Below are 20,209 nucleotides of genomic sequence, written 5' to 3'. Positions count from 1 at the left end.
TTTTCTTTTTTTTTTTTAATATAAGTAATAATCAGGACATAAACGAATGTAATGTCGTCACATATCTAATAACCTGTAGATGATGAAATTATCGAGCTTAAAAACGGAAATGCGAAGGCAGCTTAACAAGATCCATAGATTTCTGGGTCGTGTCGTTACAGTTTGAATTTTTTGCTCCAGATGAACAAGAGCGTTAGAGATGTTAGAAGACGTGTCGATCCGGCGAGCATTTCACAGAGCATCCAGAGTGACTACATGCTGAGTTTCGACTCGTTGTTGTTGGTGGATTCTTTCCGATGAGCCAGGAAGGAATACATGCATTTATCAGCGCCGAGGAAGCGGTACATGCACACGATGGCGTCGAACGGCAGAATCCTGCAACAGAGAGAGCTTCATCAGTGAAGAAAACGCTAACTTCACCCGAGCCCTAACCCAGGGAAGTGTAAGCTTCGCATGCTCGGAAGGCCGTGAGTTTAAATTCCATAAGTACGACAGTTCAAAACAGATTATTTTCCTCCTTTACTGAATAATAAACTGCTTGACTTGGTGGCTCTAACGCTCGTAAAATTCAGATTCTATGAATATGCAAATTTAAGAAAAAAAAACAAAACAAAACCACAGCTCTACAAACCCTGCTCCGTTTCTCCCATAAAGCACTGCTCCATTTGCATACTGAAACCTGATTGGTTCTTATCATTTATGATGTAATAACACCTGCCTGAAAGCGCCTACATCACTACAGTTTCATATACAGTTTATACCACTGCACATTTACTCGATATTATTTACACATCCTGTCTTTTGTATTTGATATTTTTTTTCCTCTTAGTAAATAAACATCAGTGCCGCGATACAGAGATACTCACGTTTTCATGAAGGTGACAGCGTACATGGCGCGCGGCGTGCACACCATCGGCTGATCCGTCAGAATGGCTCTCATGGCTCGGTCCACACAGTGCTCCGGGTTCAGCGGCGGGAAAAACGGTGCGATCTCCTTCCTGTGCAGAAGAAAAGACCGTCATCAACCACATACGACACGGTGGGTAAAAATACGCTCAGTTCTACATCATTCCTATATTACAATACATCGTAATTCATTTATTATTAACGTATCACATCGATATATCGTTAATAAATTACAGTAAATTATAACGGCGCCTTATAATAACCCCATCGATTATAACCAGCTCGTTATCCATTCATTTATAAACATTATAACTGAATTCTTTCTGACTTGTTCTGAAGTTACGATAAATAAACTTTACACCATCCCGTTTTCCCAAGAATACAACGTTCAATACATCCTAGCGTTACATACAGATTTGTGCCAAAGTTTGTACACCCCTACAGCAAAACAAAGGTGACTGCTTAGCAAGATACGTGTACTTCCTGTCTTAAGTCTCCTTCATATAACACACATAATAAAACTACGCTGTTGTTTGCGGTGTATATTTTGGGTTGTTGTCTTGTTACAGGAGACGTTTACTTTTTAACATCTTGGAATTGTATTTTTTGTAGATGAATTGTCAAATGAAGCCACGCTTTGCACTCAACCCTAGGTTTTGAGCGTCTACTCTGCTAAACGGTGACCAACCTGATTTCGCAGCCTTTAAACATCCCCGTATCGACCAGGAACGGACACACCAGAGTCATCTTGATCCCGTCTTTATTCGCCGCCTTTAACTCGTGGCTCAGGGACTCGTGGAAGCCGATGGCGCCGAATTTGCTCGCGCAGTAATCCTGCGACAAGACACGTTGGAGAGAGTATAGGAAGAGCATGAGATCTACAGAAAATAACATCTTTACATTTATATCAGAATTAACACACAAAATACAACTACAGGACACACACCTCGACCCCGGCCGTGGTGAAGAGACCCAGAGAGCTGGCGACGGTCACGATGTGTCCCTCGTTTAACTCCAGCATCTTCGGGAGAAAAGCTTTCGTGGTCTGTGAAGCACACGAAACGAATGAACACCCTGACGGAGTCACGTGATTTAAAGCATGCTAACAGGACGAAGACTTCTCCTACTGACCCAGAAGTGGGCGTGGCAGTTCACCATCATGGTCCTCTCGATCAGTTCGTCGGGACACTCGAGAAGGTGATGTCCTGAAACCACGCCGGCGTTGTTGACGAGGAACGTCACGTCTCCCACCTCTCTCCTCACCTGCTCGGCCGTGGCGTACACACTCTCACGCTTACTCACGTCACACACGTACGTGTACACTCGCGGCTGGAGCGCGGGCAACTCCTCAACCCTGTCGTCCGGACCTGCAGACACACGATCGCTCTCAAAATGAATAAAATAATAATGTAATGATGACGAGTGTGTGAATCTCTAAACGTGTTTGATGGAGAAATCCTGATCACACGCCAACTCTGGGATTCCGTCTTAACACCTGAGGCGTAAATCTCTGAGACGGACAGTTCTGGAGAAGGATTACGATTTTAACTGTCGAGGATGAAATCTCCATTTTAAGGTCACCCTTACAGCCTTTAAATGCTAATCTGAGATTATATATATATTTCCTTCAGGATGGAACTTCTCTGTAAAATTGCTTCAGGATGAATTTCAGAAATAACTTTACAAACTAAAATCTGAGTTCATTTGCAATTTGGACGAAATGTTCAAACGTTTCGCGTGAACGTTTTGGATGATTTTTGAAGACAAACTTTCAAAGAATATTTTTTGGGAGTTTTTTCCTTTGGAAGGTGAAGTTTTAGATTCAGGAGGATCCTGCAGTGCGCTCTAGAGTCTGTACTTCAATTTAGAAGACTTTTACACACAAAATAGAATGAAATATCTTCCCTGAGATTCAGCCTTTTCAACTTCTGGAGCATAAATCTCCTTTAATTTCAGAATCTGTGCTAATATTTGGACTGAGAAATCTGATAAATGCAGAGTTTAAATGTTTTTTAAAAAATGTTTTTATATTTTTGTTGTTCACATTCCACTTCAGCATTTTATATAATCTGGGATTCTGTATTTAATTTGAATCTCAGCTCTGATAAACACTCCGTTTGAGAGAGAAGACGCGCGCGCCGGAGTTTCTGGACTCACCTGTGCAGGTGGTGCCGGTGTCGGTGGTGTTCTGTCGGTAGATTTCGCGCACGAGCTCTGCGGTCTCCTCGTTGGCGGTGCGGTTGATGTCCCACAGCGCGAGCGTGGCACCTCTGCGGGCGAAGTGCAGCGCGAACAGGCGTCCCAGTCCACTTCCGGCCCCGGTGATCACGCACACGCGGCCCTGCACGCGCTTCTCCTGCGGCTTCACGAGCCACCGCGCCGCCGCCGCCGCGAACGACCAGAGCACCTTCACGCACATCACGCAAAACTCCGCCGCGATGTGCATCGTCAAGAACCGCCTCACTACAGACACTACCGACAAAGTTTCTGTAAAAAAAACTCGATGTGGAACCGCGTCTCAGTGCAGAAAATCCAATCTACTCTCACACAGACACACAACTAAACTATCAGCTGATCGACTTCTGCAGCGCGCGCGCACACACACATCTAACTCCTCATTACATGGCCTTCTGCTCTTATCATAAATACTGGACCGAGCTGATGACGTCACGCTGATGTAGTCACAGAAATCCCAGACGATCCAATCCCATCAGTCAGAGGAACGAGGTTGCCAGATTAGACTTGGAGATCAGATTATGGATCTATAGGCTATCATTTTGGTTTTCCAGGATGGCATGGATAATAACAACGACGAAGCCTCAAACCAAATGAAGTGGAAAAGTCTACACACCCTTACAGTGTGCTAATTCTGTTTTTGTCTCTGTTTTTTTTTCTTCTTCTGTTGTTTATGTACAGACAGAAATTAAGATAAAAACTTTATATATGGAGCTGTTTTGACAAGACCCCTGTCTGAGCTGAGGAGAAGCAGTCCCAAAGCCTGACGCTACCACCACCATTCTTCACAGTAGCTATCGTGTTCTTTGGATGATGAGCTGTGTTGTATTTGTGCCAAACACATGTTTTAAAAGTGCAACAGTTCATTTTTTATCATTGCTTGAGAAAACTTGCGTGGAAAACTGACTTCCGGTCTAGAATGCCTGTTTGTGTATGGGTGTGCCTCTTGTCAGTCATTTTACAGACACTATAGCTACTCTAGGTCCTGGGGGCGGAGCTTCGTGAACATGGGCGAGAATCGTTCAAATCTTGAACCCGTCGAACGCTTAGAGACCCGATATTGAGTGAAAAGATTAACCTTACCTAATGTAGCTTTAACATTAAGTTCAGCCTCTGTCTCATCACACTATAAGAAATTGTTTCGAGCACAGGTTCCTAATAACGCTGGTCCTGGAGAACCCCCTGTTCTCACTTCAACTCAGGAAGGGCTGTTTATGTTCCACCCATAACGCTCGTCCATCCAGATGGACTGACAGCAGCTCTGTGAGCTTATTGTGGCTTTCTTTTTAGCTGTAGTTATTATAATTGATCTAATTGATATGTTCCACAGAGAAATCTCATCTCATCTCATTGAGATGCTCGCTAAACACTTTGTAAACCTCTGTGTTTTCATGTGTTTTTGAAAGTTGTTCAGAAATATGTTCGCCAGACCAAATTTCAATGAGGCATTTTACCTCGTCTGTGGTACATGTTAAACCGATATTCATGTTACGATCCGTTAGAGAAACAATTTTTTTTTTTTTATGTAACGCAGTTCCCGTCATGTATTGCTATACATGTTGATTCATTGGTCCGTTGCTTTTGCAATACTCGCAATACTTTCGCTAAACTCTCCAGAGTTCGTTTGCGGTCGGGCCGAGACCACCTCGTTCAGGTGGTCTTCATATATGTCTAAACCACTGGAGAAAACGGTTCTGAAACAAACGCTCTGAACGAGCCTGGTGTGAAAACGCCCTTAGTGTGACTGTATGTTTTGTAAAGATGTAGACAGGATTGGATGTCCATGCTATCCCAGACCCCATACTGTATGTGCACAATACAGGAGATTGTTTATCATACATCAAACATCACTTATATTACTTTATAACCATCTCCTGATTGATTCCTTTCAATAATACGATTATACAGTGTATATAGCTATTATTTGTTTATTTGTTTGTTTTTGGTTAGAAACCTTTCTATGAAAATTTTACTGAAACTAAATGTTTAAAGATGTTTAAAGGGGTGTTTTGTCCAATCTGGCAACCAATGTGGTGTTTTATAACTCGTTTTAAAGGGATTTTTTTTAATCGACTATAATATTTGCCATTACATTAATTATTTATGATACATGTTGTTTTTCTGAAACCTTCTGAAGCATTTTATGTAGGCTAGCAAGTATATTTTCCATGGAGTCTAAAAACTTAATTTCCCATAATCACTCGCTCTGTATATGTGAACATTAACTCGCCTGAAGTGCCACAAAAATAATATTTTCTACTCATTTTTACGGTTAAAATTTTATAATAATCATTTTTTATTCAGTGTTAAGAGCTAGCTAGCTAGCAAGCTAGAGTGGGGAAAAAAACTTTTGTATAAATGATTTACAAGCCATATTATTCCTCGTTACTTAGTATTACTGATCTGAAGTATTAGGTTCAGATCAGTTATTGGCGTTTTCATGATACCAGATTAGCATAACACAAATAACTTGCGTGTATTTTAGACTAAAATATCATTTTGTCACTGTCAATCAACTCTTTTCAACGTTTAAAGATTATTAATAAATAAATATTTGCTGGTTAAAAAATGAAATCACTTGATTATAAAATTCAGGCGATATCAAAGTCTACCTAATCCTGACCGGAAGTGTGTGGACCTATAAGGAGTCTCTGCGCATGCGTGAAAGCCTCTTTTACCGTGGGTATAATGGCGGGTGAAACGTAAGTCGAGTGTCTTGTCGTTTAAATCTTCCTCCATCGGCGTCTCTGAAGTCTGTTCGGTGTTAATCTCAGATGGAGGATAATGTTTAAACACTCGGATGTATTCTAAAGTTGATATTAGTCACTGATACGAATTCTAAAGTGTGTAAAAGTTGATGTTAAAGATGGTAGTGTCTGGCTCAGTGTCGCGTTAGCATCGTGATGTTAACCGGCCTGTAGCTCGTGAGTGGGTTCAGATTTAATATATAAAAAATATACAGAATAAATTTACAGCAAGAACAAATGTTCAAGTAAATAACTGATGTTCTAGAGTAGTGTGTTTATCAGTACTCTACACCTGTGTTAGCTGGAATGCTAAGTACTAACGTTACCTGTGCTAGTCTGATAAGTCATTATTTTATTCTTTTCTTTAAACAGATCACTATGTTTAATTTGAAGTCTTTGGAAGGGAAAAATAACCAAAGCCCTATTTTCCAGCATGTCTTGTCACATCACATGTGTAATTTTTGTGTTAAGATCATTAAATTGCTTTATTTCTGTCCTGAAAATAATATTCTTATGATTTAATGCAAAATAGGTTGCTGGATTTTAGTGTAACTCGCTTGAAATAATGTTAAACGAAGAGTTTAGACTTGCAGAAAGTTAGAAGTACAGTGGGTCAGTGATGCACGTTATTTCACGTAACACTTAAAATAAAGCAATGTAACTGGGTACAGTTTGTCTAAAATATATCGTGTCTGTTTCTGTAACAGCATTAAAATGGTGTAATGAAGAGGTTTGACTATTAACTAACGCTGTCGTTACCTTTTGTGTAACATGACAGTGTAATTTTATTTTATTAGAGTCACGAGTGCCAAAACTTTATTCCTTCTGAACAGTGGTCTTTAAGCAGTCGGATCTCGGTTCTGATCTCACATCTGTTATTTTCAGAGAGAAGAAGGAGACGAAGGAGGTGGAGAAGAAGGAGACGAAGGAGAAGAAGCCGAAGAAGGCTCCGTCAGTCCCCGAAAGCCTCCTGAAGAAGAGGAAGATCTATGCTGCCGTCAAGGAGGCTCGCGCCAAGTCTCTACGGGCCGAGAAGTTGGTTCGTGCTTTATAAAGTCGTGTTTGTGTAATGTAAATTGCCTGAGGGGGGGCTCTGACCTCTCGTGCTTTTTTTTTTTTTTCTTTTTTCCTCCTCTCTCCAGAATCGGAGAATCACCCGGAACCTGATCTATGCCCGAGCGCAGTTTTACCATAAAGAGTACCGGCAGATGTACAGGCGCGAGATCCGCATGAACCGCATGGCTCGCAAAGCCGGAAACTTCTACGTCCCCGCTGAGCCCAAACTGGCCTTCGTTATCCGGATCAGAGGGTGAGGATTACCTCTACAGGGAGGTTACGCTTTCAGTCAGGAGGAACATTTCACCCAAACGTCCACCGCTTTTGCTTCATGTGTGACCTTTTTTTTAAATGAACGAAGCCTTGTATATGTATCAGGCTTTTCCCAGGGTAAGCGTTTACCGCTCCAGATGTTGAGGATGTGATGAACAGGTGAGCAGTGCGGTGGTGTTTGGATGATCTGTTCCACGTTATAACATTGTGGTGGTTAATGATGCAGCTCTTTTTTCCCCGTCTTATCGACCGTGCTGATTCCTCTGCTATTAAGCCAGTCTCACTGAAACCACATGGCTCTTTATCTGTAAATAAACCGGTCTAAGCGAAGCTGTATTAACACTGCATGCTCGGTGTGTTTCTTCTCCGCAGTATCAATGGCGTGAGCCCTAAAGTGCGTAAGGTTCTGCAGCTGCTGCGTCTGCGCCAGATCTTCAACGGCGTCTTCGTCAAGCTCAACAAGGCCTCCATCAACATGCTGCGTATCGCAGAGCCCTACATCGCCTGGGGGTGACGAGCAATTCTGTCATTCTACACTTCTTTATATGTTCAGCCAATAGAATTAGCTTAGAATGCTATATTAACACAGGAGTTTGTTAAGGGGGGGTGTGATTTTGTAGTGGATGTCTGAGGTGTGACACCTGCTCAGGTGTAATTAGGTGACCTGTGTGTGGTTGTGCCCCTCAGTTACCCCAACCTGAAGTCTGTGCGTGAGCTGGTCTACAAGCGTGGATACGGCAAGATCAAGAAGCAGCGTATTCCTCTGACGGACAACTCCCTCATCGAGAAGAGCCTTGGTAAAAATCACACACACACACTGAAAATGATGTGGTGGATTTGATGCTAGATGTCAGACTAGGAGCAGGGGTTGGTCATCGGGGGCGGTCAGGGATTGGTGGCCCAGGTGCAGGGGTGGTCAGACTTTACACACTGGCGGTGAAGCTGCTCTGTTTGTATCTCCAGCAGTTGTGATGTGAGCTGGAGAAACACATCTCCTTCAGGAACATCATAAATGTCTGCTTGAGAACCTGCTGGGCTTCTTATTCATTTAATTTTTTTTAAAGTAAGAATGCTAAAATGGCCTAAAAATTTGTCTAATCTAGTGAGTATTAGTTTGCAACACTAGATACGACCTTTTCTGAACTCGGGTCATTGGGAAGATGATCTCATGACCTTCTGTAGGATGAGGAGTGGTTCACATGAATACGTCATCAGTAAACTCTTCCTTTAAGTAACAGAATAATTGAATGTAAAGGAGAAGTTTCGAGGTGGCCAATCTGACGATATAATCAGTCATGATTAATTGTAGCACTTCTGAAATAGTCTAAAAAAATTTAAAGTTCAGGTATTTAAAATAATGAACTGAAAGGAAGCTGCTGATTTAATGTTTATTTTATTTTTCAGAGTTAGTTTCATTTTTGTTGTCTTTATATATGCGCTTGTTTTCCTGGCTGTTGGTTAGCTGAATTTTATACATCACGATAAAAATAACTTGGATTATTGTGATACGATGATTATCCTCTCACCTGACCCTAGACGATGTCCGAACAGAACCGTGACTGCACTCGTACAGCGTCCACGCTTAGAACTCTGTGTAGGTTGAATGTTGCATCTTAGAGCCGTGTGTAATCCGAGAACGTTGCTCCTAATTTCTCCAGGACCATGTGGAATCATCTGCGTGGAGGATCTGATCCATGAGATCTACACCGTCGGCAGGAACTTCAAAGCTGCCAACAACTTCCTGTGGCCCTTCAAACTGTCGTCTCCTCGTGGTGGCATGAACAAGAAGACCACTCACTTTGTGGAGGGAGGAGACGCCGGGAACCGAGAGGACCAGATCAACAGACTCATCAGGAGAATGAACTGAAGGTAAACCAGCCCTAGGGTTAGGATTAGAGTTAAGGGTTAACCCCTGTTAGGTGAAAGATCTGATTTGCTTTTCTTGAACAAAATCAAGGCTTTATTGGGGATTAGTGTGTAAATTAAAATGTATGGAATTATTCATATCTAACCCCCCCCTCTTTCATTTTCAGGTGTACTGGGACATCTTTTGGTTTATGGGAAATAAACGTTTAATACACACACTGTCTTCTGTCCTTATTTCCTGTTTGTAATGGTTGGAACAAGGTGCTAATATACTTTATATAGCTTCCTTTGAGTTGGTCTCCATCTAGCGGCTGCAGCTGGTATTACAGTGCAGAGGATTGCAGGCCGTGTTGATCTGCATCTCTGCTGAAGTTGAACATTTCATTTAATCCCCTATTTGTATTTTCTGGAGTCATACGAACTGAACAACCCTGTGGAAAAAGTTGTCCTATGAAATGGAAAAAAAAAACTGATTCTCCTCTCCTCTCTCTCCTCTCTCTCTCTGGCCCAATCCTGTATTACTAGCTTTAAAATAATGGTTTGGAATGTTTTGGCAACGGAGGCTTGAGATGGGATGTGTAATTAATAAATAAGTTCCACACTGGAGTGTTTTAAGGATAAAAACCTGACGCATGTCTTGAAGTAAAGCATCTGAATGCTGTCTTGAGGTGGAATAATTGTTTGGCATATTAGAAAATCATGCTGACTTGTGGTGTAACGCCTCCGGGTCTCCTCAAATCACCGCCTCGTGTGTGTAACTAATAATTCAACCAACCAGTTGACTTGTAGGTTTTACTACAAATTATACAAATCAGTGTTTGTGTAAAAGTATCTAATATTCATGTGTGTTATTGGTCATAAATTCAGAGAAATACAAAACTAATGCTATGTACTAGCCTTGAAAGTGTTGCATAGTCTCAGAAAGGAGAGCTTTTGTTTGCCAGCAGTTTCACCTTTAACCCATCACTTCTCTAAATACAAACACTTCCTTTAAAAAAAACAAAAAACAAATTCCTCATTACATTTTGTCCAAAAAAAGCAACCTGGCATTTACATGTGGCATTTACGTTGGAGGTTCCGACTCGACGCACCAGTTCAGTTTGTACCTCGTGTGTTTACGGTGTTCGATGGTGTTCACGATGCTGTGGTGGACGTTACTTGGTCTCAGACTTGCTGTAACTGCGGTCTGTTTGAGTTCGAGGAGCTTCGCAGAACAGCAGCTTCTGTGCTCCTCAAACTCCATGACCATATGGTGGGAATATGACGGTAAGTCAAATTTAGCTTTATATTTATGTATAAAAAAATTTTAGATTTAGGTGGATGTAGTGAATGTAAAGATAAATAAAATGTTATGTTTATTAGAACTAAAACATTCTGTAGCTAAAACAATATTAGCAGTAATCTTTATAAAGCAACACTAATCCTTTTAAATAAACAGTTAAAGTAATGGAGAACTTTTAACTTTTATTTCACTGAAATATACAACATGCATGAAATTGTGATTGAATATAGAATTGTGCTCATGCTGAGATTTACATTCTGCTCTAGAAGTATTGGCACCATTGGTATTTAAAAGGGGGGGGGTTAAACATGTCTCTGGTTGTTAAGCTTCATTTCACACTGAGCTGTAATGTAAAATTTAATTCTAACAAAAATAAACCCTACCAAAAATATATATTTTAAAATTATATTTAATATTTACTGCTTTTTAACCCTTTCTGATGCTTGATGTGAACGTTAATGTTTATAAGCTCTTGTCCTGTATCTACAGGATTTTACTTGTACAGGTGGTGTGAGTATTAAACACCATCATCATCAGAGTCATTACAAAAATATATAGAAATGATCCTAAAGTCAGACAAAACATCAAATTATCATTTAGGCAAATAAATAAGACAAAAAAAAAAACAACAATGACTTTTTATTGTATCATCAAAGTAAATTTGATCTTTTGGACAAAAGCCAGGAATTTCTTGCTGTTTTGTTTAGTTTTTAATAGACCGGTGTATTATTGGTGTATTTAATAGACCGGTGTATTGTTGGTGTATTTAATAGACTGGTGTATTATTGGTGTATTTAATAGACCGGTGTATTGTTGGTGTATTTAATAGGCCGGTGTATTGTTGGTGTATTTAATAGACCGGTGTATTGTTGGTGTATTTAATAGACCGGTGTATTGTTGGTGTATTTAATAGGCCGGTGTATTGTTGGTGTATTTAATAGGCCGGTGTATTATTGGTGTATTTAATAGGCCGGTGTATTATTGGTGTATTTAATAGGCCGGTGTATTGTTGGTGTATTTAATAGACTGGTGTATTATTGGTGTATTTAATAGGCCGGTGTATTGTTGGTGTATTTAATAGACTGGTGTATTATTGGTGTATTTAATAGGCCGGTGTATTGTTGGTGTATTTAATAGACTGGTGTATTATTGGTGTATTTAATAGGCCGGTGTATTATTGGTGTATTTAATAGGCCGGTGTATTGTTGGTGTATTTAATAGACTGGTGTATTATTGGTGTATTTAATAGGCCGGTGTATTGTTGGTGTATTTAATAGACTGGTGTATTATTGGTGTATTTAATAGGCCGGTGTATTATTGGTGTATTTAATAGGCCGGTGTATTGTTGGTGTATTTAATAGGCCGGTGTATTATTGGTGTATTTAATAGGCCGGTGTATTGTTGGTGTATTTAATAGACTGGTGTATTATTGGTGTATTTAATAGGCCGGTGTATTATTGGTGTATTTAATAGGCCGGTGTATTGTTGGTGTATTTAATAGACTGGTGTATTATTGGTGTATTTAATAGGCCGGTGTATTATTGGTGTATTTAATAGACTGGTGTATTGTTGGTGTATTTAATAGACTGGTGTATTGTTGGTGTATTTAATAGGTTGGTGTATTTAATAGGTTGGTGTATTATTGGTGTATTTAATAGACTGGTGTATTATTGGTGTATTTAATAGACTGGTGTATTGTTGGTGTATTTAATAGACTGGTGTATTGTTGGTGTATTTAATAGATTGGTGTATTTAATAGGTTGGTGTATTTAATAGGTTGGTGTATTTAATAGGCCGGCGTATTGTTGGTGTATTTAATAGGTTGGTGTATTTAATAGGCCGGCGTATTGTTGGTGTATTTAATAGACCGGTGTATTGTTGGTGTATTTAATAGACCGGTGTATTGTTGGTGTATTTAATAGACCGGTGTATTATTGGTGTATTTAATAGATTGGTGTATTTAATAGGTTGGTGTATTTAATAGGTTGGTGTATTTAATAGGCCGGCGTATTGTTGGTGTATTTAATAGGCCGGCGTATTGTTGGTGTATTTAATAGGCCGGCGTATTGTTGGTGTATTTAATAGGCCGGCGTATTGTTGGTGTATTTAATAGGCCGGCGTATTGTTGGTGTATTTAATAGGTTGGTGTATTTAATAGGCCGGTGTATTGTTGGTGTATTTAATAGGTTGGTGTATTTAATAGGCCGGTGTATTGTTGGTGTATTTAATAGGCCGGTGTGTTGTTGGTGTATTTAATAGACCGGTGTGTTATTGGTGTATTTAATAGGCCGGTGTGTTGGTGTATTTAATAGACCGGTGTGTTATTGGTGTATTTAATAGGCCGGTGTGTTGGTGTATTTAATAGGCCGGTGTATTGTTGGTGTATTTAATAGGCCGGTGTATTATTGGTGTATTTAATAGGCCCGTGTATTATTGGTGTATTTAATAGACTGGTGTATTATTGGTGTATTTAATAGGCCGGTGTATTATTGGTGTATTTAATAGGCCCGTGTATTATTGGTGTATTTAATAGACTGGTGTATTATTGGTGTATTTAATAGGCCGGTGTATTGTTGGTGTATTTAATAGACTGGTGTATTATTGGTGTATTTAATAGACTGGTGTATTATTGGTGTATTTAATAGGCCGGTGTATTGTTGGTGTATTTAATAGACTGGTGTATTGTTGGTGTATTTAATAGACTGGTGTATTGTTGGTGTATTTAATAGATTGGTGTATTTAATAGGTTGGTGTATTTAATAGGTTGGTGTATTATTGGTGTATTTAATAGACTGGTGTATTGTTGGTGTATTTAATAGACTGGTGTATTGTTGGTGTATTTAATAGATTGGTGTATTTAATAGGTTGGTGTATTTAATAGGTTGGTGTATTTAATAGGCCGGCGTATTGTTGGTGTATTTAATAGGTTGGTGTATTTAATAGGCCGGCGTATTGTTGGTGTATTTAATAGGCCGGCGTATTGTTGGTGTATTTAATAGGCCGGCGTATTGTTGGTGTATTTAATAGGCCGGCGTATTGTTGGTGTATTTAATAGGCCGGCGTATTGTTGGTGTATTTAATAGGCCGGCATATTGTTGGTGTATTTAATAGGTTGGTGTATTTAATAGGCCGGTGTATTGTTGGTGTATTTAATAGGTTGGTGTATTTAATAGGCCGGTGTATTGTTGGTGTATTTAATAGGCCGGTGTGTTGTTGGTGTATTTAATAGACCGGTGTGTTATTGGTGTATTTAATAGGCCGGTGTGTTGGTGTATTTAATAGACCGGTGTGTTATTGGTGTATTTAATAGGCCGGTGTGTTGGTGTATTTAATAGGCCGGTGTATTGTTGGTGTATTTAATAGGCCGGTGTATTATTGGTGTATTTAATAGGCCCGTGTATTATTGGTGTATTTAATAGACTGGTGTATTATTGGTGTATTTAATAGGCCGGTGTATTATTGGTGTATTTAATAGGCCCGTGTATTATTGGTGTATTTAATAGACTGGTGTATTATTGGTGTATTTAATAGGCCGGTGTATTGTTGGTGTATTTAATAGACTGGTGTATTATTGGTGTATTTAATAGACTGGTGTATTGTTGGTGTATTTAATAGGCCGGTGTATTGTTGGTGTATTTAATAGACTGGTGTATTATTGGTGTATTTAATAGACTGGTGTATTGTTGGTGTATTTAATAGATTGGTGTATTTAATAGGTTGGTGTATTTAATAGGTTGGTGTATTATTGGTGTATTTAATAGACTGGTGTATTGTTGGTGTATTTAATAGACTGGTGTATTGTTGGTGTATTTAATAGATTGGTGTATTTAATAGGTTGGTGTATTTAATAGGTTGGTGTATTTAATAGGCCGGCGTATTGTTGGTGTATTTAATAGGTTGGTGTATTTAATAGGCCGGCGTATTGTTGGTGTATTTAATAGGCCGGCGTATTGTTGGTGTATTTAATAGGCCGGCGTATTGTTGGTGTATTTAATAGGCCGGCGTATTGTTGGTGTATTTAATAGGCCGGCATATTGTTGGTGTATTTAATAGGCCGGCGTATTGTTGGTGTATTTAATAGGTTGGTGTATTTAATAGGCCGGTGTATTGTTGGTGTATTTAATAGGTTGGTGTATTTAATAGACTGGTGTATTGTTGGTGTATTTAATAGGCCGGTGTGTTGTTGGTGTATTTAATAGGCCGGTGTATTGTTGGTGTATTTAATAGATTGGTGTATTTAATAGGTTGGTGTATTATTGGTGTATTTAATAGACTGGTGTATTGTTGGTGTATTTAATAGATTGGTGTATTTAATAGGTTGGTGTATTTAATAGGTTGGTGTATTTAATAGGCCGGCGTATTGTTGGTGTATTTAATAGGCCGGCGTATTGTTGGTGTATTTAATAGGCCGGCGTATTGTTGGTGTATTTAATAGGCCGGCGTATTGTTGGTGTATTTAATAGGCCGGCGTATTGTTGGTGTATTTAATAGGCCGGCGTATTGTTGGTGTATTTAATAGGTTGGTGTATTTAATAGGCCGGTGTGTTGTTGGTGTATTTAATAGACCGGTGTGTTATTGGTGTATTTAATAGGCCGGTGTGTTGGTGTATTTAATAGGCCGGTGTATTGTTGGTGTATTTAATAGGCCGGTGTATTGTTGGTGTATTTAATAGGCCGGTGTATTATTGGTGTATTTAATAGACTGGTGTATTATTGGTGTATTTAATAGGCCGGTGTATTATTGGTGTATTTAATAGGCCGGTGTATTATTGGTGTATTTAATAGACCGGTGTATTGTTGGTGTATTTAATAGACTGGTGTATTGTTGGTGTATTTAATAGACTGGTGTATTGTTGGTGTATTTAATAGATTGGTGTATTTAATAGGTTGGTGTATTTAATAGGTTGGTGTATTATTGGTGTATTTAATAGACTGGTGTATTGTTGGTGTATTTAATAGATTGGTGTATTTAATAGGTTGGTGTATTTAATAGGTTGGTGTATTTAATAGGCCGGCGTATTGTTGGTGTATTTAATAGGTTGGTGTATTTAATAGGCCGGCGTATTGTTGGTGTATTTAATAGGCCGGCGTATTGTTGGTGTATTTAATAGGCCGGCGTATTGTTGGTGTATTTAATAGGCCGGCATATTGTTGGTGTATTTAATAGGTTGGTGTATTTAATAGGCCGGTGTATTGTTGGTGTATTTAATAGGTTGGTGTATTTAATAGACTGGTGTATTGTTGGTGTATTTAATAGGCCGGTGTGTTGTTGGTGTATTTAATAGGCCGGTGTATTGTTGGTGTATTTAATAGGCCGGTGTATTATTGGTGTATTTAATAGATTGGTGTATTTAATAGGTTGGTGTATTATTGGTGTATTTAATAGACTGGTGTATTGTTGGTGTATTTAATAGATTGGTGTATTTAATAGGTTGGTGTATTTAATAGGCCGGCGTATTGTTGGTGTATTTAATAGGCCGGCGTATTGTTGGTGTATTTAATAGGCCGGCGTATTGTTGGTGTATTTAATAGGCCGGCGTATTGTTGGTGTATTTAATAGGCCGGCGTATTGTTGGTGTATTTAATAGGCCGGCGTATTGTTGGTGTATTTAATAGGTTGGTGTATTTAATAGGCCGGTGTATTGTTGGTGTATTTAATAGGCCGGTGTGTTGTTGGTGTATTTAATAGACCGGTGTGTTATTGGTGTATTTAATAGGCCGGTGTGTTGGTGTATTTAATAGGCCGGTGTATTGTTGGTGTATTTAATAGGCCGGTGTATTATTGGTGTATTTAATAGGCCCGTGTATTATTGGTGTATTTAATAGACTGGTGTATTATTGGTGTATTTAATAGGCCGGTGTATTGTTGGTGTATTTAATAGGCCCGTGTATTATTGGTGTATTTAATAGGCCCGTGTATTATTGGTGTATTTAATAGACTGGTGTATTATTGGTGTATTTAATAGGCCGGTGTATTGTTGGTGTATTTAATAGACTGGTGTATTATTGGTGTATTTAATAGACTGGTGTATTGTTGGTGTATTTAATAGGCCGGTGTATTGTTGGTGTATTTAATAGACTGGTGTATTATTGGTGTATTTAATAGGCCGGTGTATTGTTGGTGTATTTAATAGACTGGCGTATTATTGGTGTATTTAATAGGCCGGTGTATTGTTGGTGTATTTAATAGGCCGGTGTATTGTTGGTGTATTTAATAGGCCGGTGTATTGTTGGTGTATTTAATAGACTGGTGTATTATTGGTGTATTTAATAGGCCGGTGTATTGTTGGTGTATTTAATAGGCCGGTGTATTGTTGGTGTATTTAATAGGCCGGTGTATTGTTGGTGTATTTAATAGGCCGGTGTATTGTTGGTGTATTTAATAGACTGGTGTATTATTTGTGTATTTAATAGGCCGGTGTATTGTTGGTGTATTTAATAGACTGGTGTATTATTGGTGTATTTAATAGGCCGGTGTATTGTTGGTGTATTTAATAGACTGGTGTATTATTGGTGTATTTAATAGACTGGTGTATTATTGGTGTATTTAATAGGCCGGTGTATTGTTGGTGTATTTAATAGGCCGGTGTATTCTCCTTATTTAACTGATTATTTCTATAATTGAACGTATTTGCTGTTAATATTTTATTCCTTCGTTCTTCAGGACCGCTGCATTACTTCTCTATCAGCACCGGACCCTGCACCAATGGGATGGATGTAATAATCGCCAACTACACACTGATTCCAAGTAAGACAGTTAAGCACAGCTGAGAGCAAAAGTTTGTACCCCCACAGTAATCCGTTAAAGCATACTTCGATGTGTACTTCTGTTCAAAATGCGGAAACTGTTGGGTTTTTTTCTTCAAACTCTGCATAGAAATGAAAAAGAACTATTACAAAACTAAATATTGTGATGGATTGTAAGTGTTCTCCTTTCTTCTTTTCTTTTCTTTTCTTTTCTTTTCTTTTCTTTTCTTTTCTTTCTTCATATTCAGCTGACTTGGAGATAATCTCCATCTCTTTTATCCTCCAGAGTTCACGATCGCACATGCTGGATATAAAATCACCTCATATTACAAAAATCAGCTGTGGGTGGAGTTTATTCAGTCACCGGTACCATGTGAAGATCTAAACATCTGCAACATGATTAAAGGAGGTATGAAAACTGTGGACGGTTTTGAATAGGCGTTTGTTTGTTTGCTTCTCCACCACAGTGGTGTGAAAATGCGGATGTTCTGTTACAGAAACACTCAGAGAGTCATTGGTGTTGTCTGTGAAACCGTATAATGCTGCTGAGGTGGGTTCTGCACGTGAACTCCACGTCTTTAATGGAAGGAAGCACGTTGTTGATTTAAATGTGATGGGTTCTGTTTCTTCCACAGGGAGAATATCGCTTTGACGTTAATCTGAACATCATCGATGACCTGGAAAAAGAAATAACCATCACTTTAAATGTCACAATGCATGTGAGAAACAGTGACGGTTAAAGCGTGATCTCATCCAGCACGTAACTGCGCCGTAGCACCACGTGTTCCTTCAGACTCGAGCTGGAACAGAAGGACTTCCAGAGCGTCACTGTGTCTCATGAAAGGTTCTCATATTTAAAAAAAAATTCCATATACATAACACTGCAGCAGTCTGAGGGTTCTTCATGAACTTACACTCTGTGTGGAGTTCAGGTTCTCCGGGTTCTCCGGGTTATGTCTACCTCCCAAAACACGCCCTGTAACAGACTGAAAAAGGCTGACGTTCTACATAGAACGCTGATACAAGACAATTTCATGATTAATTATTATTACAAACACCCTTCGAGAAAAGGGTTCTTCAATGGCTCTTTAATGGTTTTGTTGGATAATTAAGGAATCTTCGCTTAGGGAAACACTGTCCAGAAGAACAGGAGGTATAATCTCTTTTGGAAAATCTAAAGGTTCTATGATTTGTCCCTCTGAGGAAAGCATTAAAGGTTCTGAGTCCGTACAACTGATTGTTTCTGCAGAAGAGGTTCTAAATAAAACCCTTTTCAGAAGTTCAGAAATCTTAACTATCCAGTGAACACAGGAAGTACACTACAATGGCTAGAGCCCTTCAAGAACCCTGTTTTTTTCCAAGAGTGTACCGAGTACCAGGGTGGTTCAGTGTTACGAGCAATAATTTGACGTTTGTACACACACACACTTATCAACTTGGTACACACGTTCTTATAAAAATGGTTCTTCAAGGGTTCATTGGATAATTAAAGGATCTCAGCTGCTTTGTTTCCGTTGGTAGAGGGAAGCACTCTGTTGTATGGTTCTTCATAGAACTGTAAAATATTTCCACAGATGGACAAACGAAGAACCCTGAAGGATTTATGACGAATTCTTTGGTCAAATGTAGAACCTTTTAATCGTTCTGTGGTTTGTCTTTCAGAGAAGTATTAAGGGTTCTGTGTCCCTGGAACTGATTATTTCCCCTTTCAAAAATGGTATTAAAAACCCTTTTAGCAAGTGAAGAGCCATCCAAAGAACCCATGAAAACCATATGTATATTTCTTTTTTTTTATATATATATATATATATATATAAGCTTGAAGCGTCTATTTTGGGTGTTTATTAATGGTTATTAATGGATGTTATCACGTCTTATTCCACTCTTTCAATCTTAGTTAAAAAGTGTTCTTAGCTTTGTCAAACAGTTCTACTTGGAACCTTCTCTCCGCTCGCAAAATATCTGTTCCAGAACAGTGTTCTTTTGAGTTGAAAAATATTTTTCCTTAAAAACTTTTTGATGGAGTCTGTAATTGTTGGAGTTGCAGAGAATTAAAACGATGACTCCTCCTTCCATCATGTGCGAGGGTCTTCATGTTGGATCTTCATGTATGTCGTGGGTAAGAGGGTTCTTTAGGGAACTACACGTGGTTCTTGTGTGCCGTCATCGTGTGTGAAGTGTGTGTGTGTGTGTGATTTCCTCGTGATTTTCTCGGTAACACACAGACTTCCCACGCTTCAGTTTGCTGACTGTTTATTGAGCTGAGCTTTAAAACTTCCTGTAAATAAAACCACACAGGATTCTTCTTTATTTATTTATTGTGGTGCGGTCTGAACCTCATAACCTCACGCTTCCCTGTTCCTCACAGGCGCTTCTCCGTTTCCAGAGTCACTTACAGGAAACCAGTTCGACACTGGGAATAAAATGAGTGTGTTCAGGGTCGTGTGTTTGCGGCCGTTCAGTTTGGACTGTGTGTGTTTATAAAGGGACAAAGTGTTGATGCCGTGGACTTTGACTCGTCTCAGACTTGCTGTAGCTGCAGTGAGGGGTTTCACAAGACAGCGGCTTCTGTGCTCCTCAAACTTCGGGACCGTGTTGGGGGAATTTCCCATCATTCAGCAGAACCGATGAAGAACCTTGTGAGAAGTGTGTTCTGAAACTTTTTTTTGTGATCATGGTTTTGTATTTAAAAATCATTCCAAAGTCAGTATGATGGTCTTATATTTTTAATGGATCATCTTCACGGAGAAGGTGCTTCAGATTTGGCCGCTGAAGCAGAGCATTACATTTACTAATGGTAATCCTTATATCTTTTTTTTTTCTTTTCTATTGGAATAATGAGACGACTCCTCTTTTTTCCTCACTCTCTCTCTCTCTCTCTCTCTCTCTCTCTCTCTCAGTGGCTTTAATCACATGTACATATGCACAGTGAAATTCTTCACATACCCCAGCATGTTATGAAGTTGGGGTCAGAGTGCAGGGTCAGGCATGATACAGCGCCCCCTGGAGCAGGGAGGATTAAGGGCCCAATAGTAGCAGCTTGGCAGTCGAACCCCCGACCTTCTGATCAGCAACCCAGAGCCTTAACCACCAAGCC

General features: G+C 39.3%; 2 protein-coding genes and 1 non-coding gene across 3 annotated transcripts; 2 read left to right on the top strand and 1 right to left on the bottom strand.

The window, feature by feature from the left end:
- Nucleotides 1–3,754, bottom strand: rdh10b (retinol dehydrogenase 10b). Its single transcript, XM_017495533.3, has 6 exons — nt 3,064–3,754; nt 2,038–2,273; nt 1,853–1,951; nt 1,595–1,740; nt 867–998; nt 1–375 (listed from the first exon to the last, which is right to left on the bottom strand). The coding sequence occupies exons 1-6, from the start codon at nt 3,350–3,352 to the stop codon at nt 252–254; spliced, it is 1,026 nt and encodes a 341-aa protein (XP_017351022.1). The 5' UTR covers nt 3,353–3,754; the 3' UTR covers nt 1–251.
- A 1,957-nt stretch (nt 3,755–5,711) lies between these two features.
- rpl7 (ribosomal protein L7) lies at nt 5,712–9,299 on the top strand. Its single transcript, XM_017495536.3, has 7 exons — nt 5,712–5,843; nt 6,774–6,927; nt 7,031–7,197; nt 7,590–7,727; nt 7,905–8,014; nt 8,876–9,086; nt 9,251–9,299. The coding sequence occupies exons 1-6, from the start codon at nt 5,830–5,832 to the stop codon at nt 9,082–9,084; spliced, it is 792 nt and encodes a 263-aa protein (XP_017351025.1). The 5' UTR covers nt 5,712–5,829; the 3' UTR covers nt 9,085–9,086; nt 9,251–9,299.
- Nucleotides 7,428–7,510, top strand: LOC124629321 (small nucleolar SNORD12/SNORD106). Its single transcript, XR_006984287.1, has one exon. It is a non-coding gene; the product is annotated as a small nucleolar SNORD12/SNORD106 (small nucleolar RNA).
- Nucleotides 9,300–20,209: the final 10,910 nt, after the last annotated feature.

The sequence above is a fragment of the Ictalurus punctatus genome, chromosome 20 (genome assembly GCF_001660625.3).
Source record: "Ictalurus punctatus breed USDA103 chromosome 20, Coco_2.0, whole genome shotgun sequence".
In the NCBI taxonomy this organism is placed as follows: domain Eukaryota; kingdom Metazoa; phylum Chordata; class Actinopteri; order Siluriformes; family Ictaluridae; genus Ictalurus; species Ictalurus punctatus.
This window is presented reverse-complemented; position numbering and strand designations above follow the sequence as displayed.